This window comes from Mastomys coucha, unplaced genomic scaffold (genome assembly GCF_008632895.1).
Source record: "Mastomys coucha isolate ucsf_1 unplaced genomic scaffold, UCSF_Mcou_1 pScaffold22, whole genome shotgun sequence".
NCBI classification, from domain to species: domain Eukaryota; kingdom Metazoa; phylum Chordata; class Mammalia; order Rodentia; family Muridae; genus Mastomys; species Mastomys coucha.
In genome coordinates, this window is record NW_022196905.1 from 118710992 (window position 1) to 118721164 (window position 10173).

At 54.6% G+C, this 10173-nt stretch overlaps 1 protein-coding gene across 1 annotated transcript; it reads left to right on the forward strand.

The window, feature by feature from the left end:
* Positions 1 to 296: 296 nt before the first annotated feature.
* Rflna (refilin A) lies at positions 297 to 9713 on the forward strand. The gene is made up of 3 exons (XM_031337985.1): positions 297 to 605; positions 7439 to 7548; positions 8451 to 9713. The coding sequence occupies exons 1-3, from the start codon at positions 435 to 437 to the stop codon at positions 8782 to 8784; spliced, it is 615 nt and encodes a 204-aa protein (XP_031193845.1). The 5' UTR covers positions 297 to 434; the 3' UTR covers positions 8785 to 9713.
* Positions 9714 to 10173: the final 460 nt, after the last annotated feature.

Consider the following 10173-nt stretch of genomic DNA (forward strand, 5'->3'; position numbering starts at 1 on the left):
TTCTTTCTTTCTTTCTTTCTTTCTTTCTTTCTTTCTTTCTTTCTTTCTTTCTTTCTTTCTATTTTGAGACTCAGGCCAGGTGAGGGACGCTGCAAGCCACAATGGCCCGGCTGATGGCTGAGGTGGCTGCAGACCCAAGTCATCACCACCCGGGTGGGTGGGTGGGGGGACAGTGGCTTTTGCAGGCTGCAGACTTTGCAGTCCTCACCCTGCCCTGGCCCAGTGGGTGGCCGGGGGCGGGAGCGAGAGGCGCGGGCGGAGGAGGGCGGGGTGGGGGCGGTGCCTGGGAAAGGAGGCTCAACTAGCAGCTGGAGGCGTTTGCATCTCGAGCGGGTCTCAGCTGGAACCGCAGGCCGGAGCCTCCTAGTCTCTCCTCTGGCCCAGTGGTGGCGGGGACCCGAGCTGCTGGGGCCCAAGCCCTGCGCCCGTCAGTCATGGTGGGTCACCTGCATCTGCAGGCCATGGGGGACACGCGGGAGCAGAGCCGCGACGGCTTGCTGGACAGTCCCGACTCAGGACTGCCCCCCAGTCCCAGTCCTAGCCCGCCCTTTTACGCCCTGTCGCCGGGCACCCTGGACACTCGTGCCACCACTGAAGCTCCAGCGGTAAGACCTGGGGACCCGGCAGTTGGGAGGGCCGTGCAGAAGCCAGCCTGGTCTCATCCCTTCTGAGGCAGACGTGAAGTTATACCGGGCTCACCAGGACCTGCAGGCTGGGAGATTGTTGGCAGGCGGGAATACAGAATAGTATCCGGATGCCCCAAAGTCTACTGACTTACAAGGGGGGCCTGTTGTGGCTATCTGTCCGTGGGTCCCTGTCGTTGCTGCCACCTCCTTCCTACTTTGTTGACCTCCCAGGGCTGCTAAATGGAGACATTTTTTTTTTTTTTTTGCAAACGCAGCTCCTGTTGAAAGCCTCCCTGGGCTTCATCTTGTGGGTGTAGAAGTGTCCCTAGAGCTGGGACTCTAGGAGTTGGACACGCTTTGCCCAGACTGCTCTGGCGATGGGGCAGAGGGAGCAACTTGAAGGAAGGACTGGCGGAACACAGCACAGGTTATACATGAGCTCTGTGGAAATGTCCCCAACCCCGTAGCTTGATGGCCTCCGCCAGGTGTGTTAACTCACCCGCCAAGGTGTGCAGGGCGCGCTGGAAGCATTTGAGGCTCCAAGCAACGTCCAGCCTGCGTCCTCCTCCAGGCATTGACCTGATCCAGGGAACAATTTGGTTGTCAGAACTTTTATTTAAATCCCCCCGGGGTGACTCAAGCATGCAAGGAAGTTTGAAGCCCCTCTTTGAATTGAACTTCTGTGTCTCTTTTGGGAGGGTGGGTGGAGGGATCAAGATCAAGGACTAAGCCGGGCGGTGGTGGCACACGCCTTTAATCCCAGCACTTGGGAGGCAGAGGCAGGTGGATTTCTGAGTTCAAGGCCAGCCTGGTCACAGAGTGAGTTCCAGGACAGCCAGGGCTATACAGAGAAACCCTGTCTCAAAAAACCAAACCAAAACAAAACAAAACAACAACAAAAAAAAGATCAAGGACTTTAGAAGTTAATGTAAGCTCAATGCTGTTCTCAGGGGGAAAAACAACTTGGAGCCTCCATAGGCCAGCACTCCTACAGCAGAGGGTCACCTGGAACAGGTGTGAGGGGGAAGAAATTCCAGGGACTATTTTGGGGGGGACAGAAAGAAGGCACCAGGAAGAGGTCACTCCGATTCTGTGTGACCCAGAAGCCTCCTTGTGCGGGGCATTCTGGGTACTTCCCATGCCTTCCGGGCCAGCCAGAGGCAGCTATGAGAACACCTCTGCTGTTGTTATGGCTTCCGTTCCTGGCTAAGTAGGCGCCAGCTCTGGAGCAATCCTGCCCCGATCTGTGACTTTGGGCCGGGAAGCTCAGGACCATACTGAATGACACCTGGTAGACGGCATTTCCCTCATGCCAGGGGATAGGTCTCCCCGCTTCTGTGTTTAATCCTGTGAATGCTTGCTTGCTTTTGCTCCCCATGTTCTGGAGGAAGTCGAGGCACAGAGATGGTTTAGGAAGTTGCCCAAAAGCTGCCCAGCGGAATAGACCCAGGGAACCTGGCGCCAGCGTACTTTTCAATCTGCCCTGGTTTTCACTGTGTAGCGAATTAACAGCCTTTTGATTATTTAAACAGAAAAATCAAATGTGTAGCCATTAAGGGTCCAGGTGCTGCTCTTCATCAAGAGAGGAGGTAGTAGCCATGGCAACCTCTCCTCAGGTTTGGGGATCCAGCTGTAGCCCCACCCACCTACCCTTCTACCAGTTCCTACCCACTAGGGTCCCCACCTTCTTGAGTTCCATTCCTTCCTTACTCTATGGTCTCAGTGCAAGCACCCTGTCCTCCTCTGAGGCCCTAACTCTGAGGCCTAGGTGTAGGCAGGCTGATAATGGTCAATCGATTGGTTGGTCTACTGTGTGGGATAAAAGGCGGCTGCCCACCTCCTGGGGAGCCAAGTTCAACTGGAAGAAGCTATAGGAAGGTGGTCAGGTATACCCTGGGGTCCTCACATAGAACTGTCATACTAGTAGGGAGCTACAGTCACCTTCACTGTGTGACACAGAGCCAGGAGTGAGTAGCTACCATGTATGTAGATTGACTGTTATAGACAGTCAGAGAACAACTCAGAAACCTAGAGTAAACCAGGGAGTAGATTTTAGGCAGATGGGGCTAAAATGTGTCTCAGTCTAAGAGGATGGCACATGCCAGTGTCCTGTGGTAGAGCCTAGAGAAGAAGAGGAGAATCTGGGCCAGGCTCTGCTAGGCTAAGCGGAGGCTGGAAACTAATGCTTTGTTTTTTTGTTTTTTGTTTTTTAAACAGTACCATAAGCTCCCAGGACCCCTAAATTAGAAGCCTCTTTCAGAGATGTAACTGGAAATTGCTTATGTGGAGTGCAAAGTAGTTGTGTGCTGCCCTCCCACATGGCCCCAGGAGAACAAGATGTATTGGCTGCAATACGGCTGGGGGCCCGTTTGCCGGCTACTTTCACCCCAAGAATGCTCAGCCATCCAGGCAGGACTGAGACGAAAGCAGAGTGACGTTGGCTCTGCCACCCTGGGCTCCCAAGCTGGACTTCTGGGCCAGATGATAAACATTAGGTTGCCCCCACACTCCCATACTTCCATCAGAGAGCTGTGGTGTGTGGGGCAGACATGGCAGGGAGCCAGGTCCTGCTGGCTGAGAACAGGTCTGTGTCAGAAACAGGCTCCCAGCACTTGACAAGCAGTTTGGGCACCACTCCCTCCTTCCCCTCCCCCATCCCCAGGCACCCTGCCTGACCTACTTTTATGGCCCACAGGGAACTACAGGTGACTTTTAGGATGACAGGGGTGGGGGTGGGGTGGGCCATAGGCTCTCTGGGTATTTGCTTAGACCACGGCCCCCCTGTGTGTATGGAGGCGGGGCTCACTGTTGAGTGACAGGGGGTGACAAGAAGCGGTGTGGGTTAGTCTCCGCCTCCCCAGGTTCTCTTGGTTGATTCTTAAGGAAGCCTGGCTTCAGTACAGGATAGAGTGCTTCTGATGACACCCTGGACTATCAGGAGGGGCTGCTTCCTCCCCTCAGGTGGGTGCAGACCCGGGCCCTGGTCCAAGCAGAGAGGGAGGGGCATGGTGGATATGACTATTTTGGGGGCTTTCTGATGTGTTTTATAAAAAAACAGCCAAGGATATGTTTGGTAGAGTGCAGTATGGTGAGGTGGGAGGGGTGCTCTGTGGGCCCATGCTGAGGCATCCCTTACCAGTGAGGTACCAGCCCCATGACATGGATATAGTGTAGAATAGGGCTTGGGAAGGGGACTTGGGGAGGGAGGAGGGGAGAGGGAAGGCCGACCAGGAACAAGTGGAGAGGGAAGGGATGGGGGATGGGGAGAGAGGGAGAAGGGGCAGAGAGTAAGAGAGCAAGGAAGGACCCAACAGCCCCCGCATTTTTTTTTTTGTTTTGTTTTGTTTTGTTTTGGAGACAGGGTTTCTCTGTGTAGCCCTGGCTGTCCCGGAACTCACTCTGTAGACCAGGCTGGCCTCGAACTCAGAAATCCGCCTGCCTCTGCCTCCCAAGTGCTGGGATTAAAGGCGTGCGCCACCACTGGCCGGCCCAACAGCCCCTTTTATAGTAAGCCAGGCATACCTGGCTATTGTCAGGTAACTTTCTATGAGGCCTGGTGCCTGGAGTCAGGAAGGATGGCCAGTGGATAGGCATAGAGGACAAGGCTCAGTAGATCCATGGCCAGGGCAAGGTGTCTCTCTGGACTCCTGTGGAAGGGAGCCAGTATATGGGGTGGGTAGAGAAGTCTCTTTGCAGAGGGAGGCAGGAAGGCAGGCAGATCTGCCAGGGCATCCTTCCAGCCGGGCCTGTTTAACTCCAGTGGTGGCTTGGTCTCCAATGGATAGCCAGCTGGTCTTCACAACCCAGGCCCCATGCTTGGGGCACCTGCTGGGAGCCTCAGTATGAAGAGTGGGACAGGCCACACCCTGACAGGTGTCTGGGGACTCCAGAAGGAGCCACCTTCTGGGGAAAGCATCACAGATAGGACTAGTTGGGATGGCTGCCTCTAAGCCACAAACGGGGTGGTGGCTTAGAACAGAGGCCACTCTCTCATGCGTCTGGAGGCCATACAACCAGAATCAAGGCCTGCGTAGGGATCCCCCCGTGACTGGTGAAGACCATTCCTGGCTTCTGGTAGTAGTCTGTACGTCTAGTAACGAGGTCTGTGGTTTCTTGTGGCTACCTGTGGCTTTTGGTGGGAGTCCTTGGCTGTGGCATTGGGGTACTCTGTGGCGTGCCGAGATACAGTAGCAATCAATATCTGCCTCTCTCATCTGACTCTGTTCTGATGTCCCTGTTTCTAAGGACACTAGTCATTCAGTCAGTGCCCACCGTAACTCAGAGCGGCCTCACACCTGTAGAGACCCCATGGCTGTCCCATCCACAGCAGGGAGTTTTGGGACTCAACTCTCCTTGTGGAACAGTCAGTATCACCAATCTTTCTGGCTTGCTGTGGGGACCCAGCAAGGTGGCCTCTCCTTCCCATTGCACTGCTCTGTGGCTGTTTCCGAGGTCCCCAGCTGCCACCATTAGCAGCCCCTGCCACCTGCAGGGAGGACAGGGATTTGGGTTGTTGTGGCTCCCCCTTGCTTTATTTCCTCCTTGGCCAAGGTAGACTTACCCCAAACCTGTCACAAACATTTGCTATGCAGCTAAAGACAATCAGAGTTTAATTCCAGTACTTGGGGAGGTGACACAGGAGGATAGCTGGGAGTTCCAGGCCAGCCTGGTCTATAGAATGAGAGACTTCATTTAAAACAAACCAGGAGCTGCTAATGGTGTCTCTGAGTCCTTGCAGAGTCTCCATGCAGCAGTGTGTGTGGGTGGGGGTGGGGGAGGTCTCTCCAGCAGCAGCCGGGTTGTACCCCAACCCCTCCTTCGCGGATGGGTGCTTATTGTTTTGGCCCCGTGGCTATACCCGCCACGTGCGTCTTGGCTCAGCTAGGCCAGCCCACCCCCAGGTGGGGCTGTCTCTGTGTGGCACCTCGCTCTCTGCCATACCATGTTATTGCTCTCTGTGGCTTTGAGTTTTTCCATGTCACTACGCCCCATGTCACCACGGCTCCAGCCAGCTAGTGGTGTTTACCATCACTGGGCTGGGTAGTGGCTCATTATGTCCAGAACCTTTGCCCTGCTGAGGCTAGCTCTGGTCCCCATCTCACCCCTATCTGACCTGGAGTTAGTCAGCTGCCCTGGCTGTCCATAGCTCTCTGCACTCAGGAAAAGGCAAGGATGGCGTCAGGGCCAGCTGAGGGGGTCCATTAGGATTGGTAGGTGCCCTCAGACCCTTCTTCCCCTCTCTCCTGGTGTCCCAGAGCTGCAAGGGGGACAATGAAATCCCTGGGAATTGGACATCCCTCAACCCCAGTGTGGATCCCATCGCAGTCGGGTCACTGATGCACACCGACGCCTTGCCAGCTGCGGCTGGGTGTATATGTGTATCATGTATGTGTCTGGTACCCACAGAGACCAGCAGGGGAGCATCAGTCCCCTGAAACTTGAGTTAGGTGTTTTGTGAGCCACCACATGGATGCTGGGTCCTCTGCAAAAGCAGTGAGCGTTTTTAACCACTGAACCATCCCGCAGCCCCGTGGAGAATCTCTTTAGAACTAAAACAGGTTTCCTGAACTCTGGGTGGTCACCCGTCTGGGATTTTCTGTGCCCTTGGGAGGCCCAGTGAGGCAGATGCTGTGATATGAAGACTCCAGTGTAGACAGAGCCTGGGGGCTGTGTGCCCACTCTGCATGTCACCTGGGTGATATAGCCCCACCCCATAGTCACTATGGACCGATACCCCAACCTCTGGGGCATTGTTTCTTACCCAATGCAGTTGAGGTTTTTCCCTGTGGGATCTGCAGGACACCAGGCTCTACAGGCTGTAGGATGAGATGTTGTCAAAATAACCCTTCGCCAGGGTTTCAGAAATCTCCTACAGTGAGTGCCACCCGCTTCCCTTGGTATCTAGCCCTGGAATCCTACTGGACATGTCCAGCCGCCATGCCTTAACCCAGTGGACACCTGGGCTCTGTCCCATCTCCCGGGGCCTGCAGCCTCCCTGTGGGTGGCTGAACCATTTTTCCCCCCCAGTGGCACCCTTCAGAGAGCTGGCTCCCTCCACTTGAATTGTGCTTTGTCTGTCTGACTGGCAGAATCCTGCACAACATCTGTCTGGAATGGGGCTGCTGCAGGTTGGTCCAGGCCCAGTAAACAGCCTCAAGGTTGCCGGGCTCCGTTTTTTAACCTCTCAGTCTGTCTTGAGGTTCTCATGTAGCCCAGGATGGCCTTGAACTTGCTATGCATCCGAAGATGCCCTTGAATTCTGATCTTCCTGATTGCACCTTCTACCTGCTGGAATTGCAGGCCCCGTTTATGGGGTTCTGGGAGTAGAGACCTCATGCATGGTAGGCAAGGATTCTAATGCCCAAGCTAAGACATTAAGCCCATGAGCTATTTTTATTTTTTATTTTTTCATTCCAGATGAACCAAAGAAGGGCAGAGGGCTGGGGACATGCATCCAAATGCCTACATCCAAAGCCTTATTAGTCTGTGTTCACAGCCCTTCTCCAAGGCCACATGGGACCTTGTGCTATGCCCAGGGTACAGTAGCTAATGAGCAGAACACCAAGCCACTCTAGTATTCTTTCCAGGAGCACCTCACCTGGGAGCTTGGTGGCATGGATCAGTGCTTGTGTCTTTTGATGCTGAGGCCGCATGGGGTCCTGTGGGAGACAGGTGCCTCCACCTGACACAGGCACTCTACATTCATCCCGCCTAGGGTGCTGGCATGTGAAGATAGTCATGCCTCCTCATTCTCAGCCCTGTGGGTAGTATGCAAATAGAGATCCCCTCCTCTCTGCCATTTCTCCTCCTAGGCCACTTCCCTCTTCCCAAATCCCCCAGCCCTGGAGATGAGGTGGAGGCTGCTGCCCGTGTTCTTTGGGGAGAGCATCGAGGTGGACCCAGAACCTGCACACGAAATCCGGTACGTAGTACGGCGAGGTGGGTCCCAGCTTGGGGAGCATCATGCGGAGCTGGGTGCAGGGGGTAGGACAGGGCCCACCTAGCTGGAGGGAGGCGGGGTCATGTCTGGCTGTGTGCAGCCAGCCAGCTGGGGCCTCAACAACTCTTACCCCCTGGTGCTGCATCCTCTGCTCGGTATCAAACCAGAAACCATGGAAGTGGCATTGATTTCACTGACTTGTCCTACCAGGAGTGGTGGCTATGGGGACTATCAATAGGTTTTCTTTTTTCTTTTCTTTTCTTTCTTTCTTTCTTTCTTTCTTTCTTTCTTTCTTTCTTTCTTTCTCCTCCTCCCCCTCCTCTTCCTCCTCTTCTTCTTCCTCCTCTTCCTCTTCCTCTTCTTCTTCTTTTTTTTGTTTTTTGTTTTTTTGGTGTAGCCCTGGCTGTCCTGGAACTCACTCTGTAGACCAGGTTGGCCTCAAACTCAGAAATCCGCCTGCCTCTGCCTCCCAAGTGCTGGGATTAAAGGTGTGCACCACCACTGCTGACTTCAATAGGTTTTCTTATGGCAAAGTTGGGAGTAGACTTTAAGGGGGGCACTCGCTCTGCTGTCCCATATGACCTTTAACATCGTTGGCCTGAACCTGAATACTGAAATATGCTCCAACACCACACATATTCCTCTATGGTCATAATCCACTGCCACAAAGCCACCACCCAAATGGAACCTGTCATCTCAACATATCCTTTCTTGTCTTTCCCCCAATTTAGGGTCTGTGCTGCTTGTCACTCTTTAGTCTCCCAGCTGGGATTCTGACCCTTCACCTTTGACCCTTTACAGTCAAGGTCAAGAAGGGGGTTCTGTGTAGGGCTAGCCACTGAGGGTGGTGGGCAAATCACCCCCTTTGTTACTGTCCTCTCCAGCTGCAACTCTGAGGTCACCTACGCCTCAGAGAGATACTTCCGAGACAAGATCTTCTATGCTCCGGTGCCCACGGTCACGGCCTACAGTGAGACCATAGTGGCGGCGCCCAACTGCACATGGAGGAGCTATCGAAGTCAACTGACCCTGGAGCCTCGCCCACGGGCCCTGCGCTTCGGAAGCACCGCCATCATCTTCCCCAAACTGGCTCGCAACTCCTTCCGCACCACCCTGCACTGTAGCCTCGGCCAGCCACGGCATTGGTACTCCTCCAGCCTGCAACTGCAGCGGTGCGGGGACCCTGCGCCCAGTTCCAGCAGTCCCGGTGTACTCTGAAGAGCCCAGTTGTCAGAGGAGGAGCTGAGTGTGGGAGAGGTCCAAGAAAGATGGCCAGGCTACCACCACAGGCTAGGCTGGCTGTGCCCGAGCTCCAGCCTAGAGCATTCTGTGAATGCATCTTTCATGCTCTATGGCCTTAAGGGCAGGGCCAAGCCTGTCCTGGTGTGCCCTTGAGGCAAAGATGGCCCTATGTACCACAGGGCACTCAGCCATGGTCTGGCTCGCAACCTCATTCTTGGAGAGGCCTGTTTCCAAAATAGGCCATTTAAAAATGCTCATCCCAGCTGAGAACCGCAGGTGCAGAGTGCAGAGCTAGCTTACCCTGAACCGAGACGGCAAAGGCTGGGGGTATCCGGAACACACTGCCTGCTGTGCAGGGCACAGCCCTCCAAGGGTGGCCCACGTGTCCCCCCACGAGACGCATTCCCGACTAGCTTAGACCTCTTGATCTTGAGCCTCAAAGCTCTCTGGCAGGTGCCCAGGGAGGCCTCAAAGCTAATGACAGGACATTGCCAATACCTGCCTATGGCTGACTCTGGACTTGTGTCTACGGCAGGACTTGGAACCCCAAGAGAAACTGCCTGCTTTTCTTGGCCTCCCATTCTTGCTTAGGATGGATCCTACAGCTACACCAGTTTCTGCTCTTGCCCGCAACCTGGTGCGGTCCCACGGTGCCTAGGCAAAAATGAGTCCCCGAGTCCACTTTAGAGGGTGGAGATGTCCCTTTGCCTCAACTATCCAGTAGTTGGGAACCTGTCTACTGCCTCTGTGGTGGCCCAGAGGGAAGGGACACTCTGTGTGGGCAAATAGAACCAAAATGACTGATAGGTTTCTGTCAATCTATTGGCTTATCTGAGGTGCTCTCTGGTTAAAGAACAGCTTAAGAAATTAGTGAATTATCTCAATAAAATATATGCATACAGCCAGGACGCCCTGTTTCTGAGATGCCCCCTGGGGTAGGGGAGGGAAACCAGATAAGCTTGTACCCACTTTTCTTCCCACCTGGCATTAGTATTTGAGGGAACCTGTCTTCCCTGCTCCTGGCGGGGGACAGAGATAGATTCTCCATGTATGCCAGCCTCTGCCTCTCACATCGAGAGCTTCACGTGTGCTAGGCAAGGGCCCTATCATCGACCTATAGTCGTAAGCCACCACTGGCTTCCCACCTGGAGGGCTCTTACCTGTTTGAGAATATAGAGGCCCCAGGCTGCCTACTACAGTGTGCAGAGCTTGGGAAAGCCCCACGAGGAAGGAGCAGAGGCAGGGACGTGTAAAGCGCACCACACCCCGAGTCCCCGCCTCGGCAGTTCACCTGTCCCGTGGTCATCCAGGAGACCTAGAGATCGGGAGAATGAGGTGCCAGGTCTGAGAGGATCCAGTCCCAGC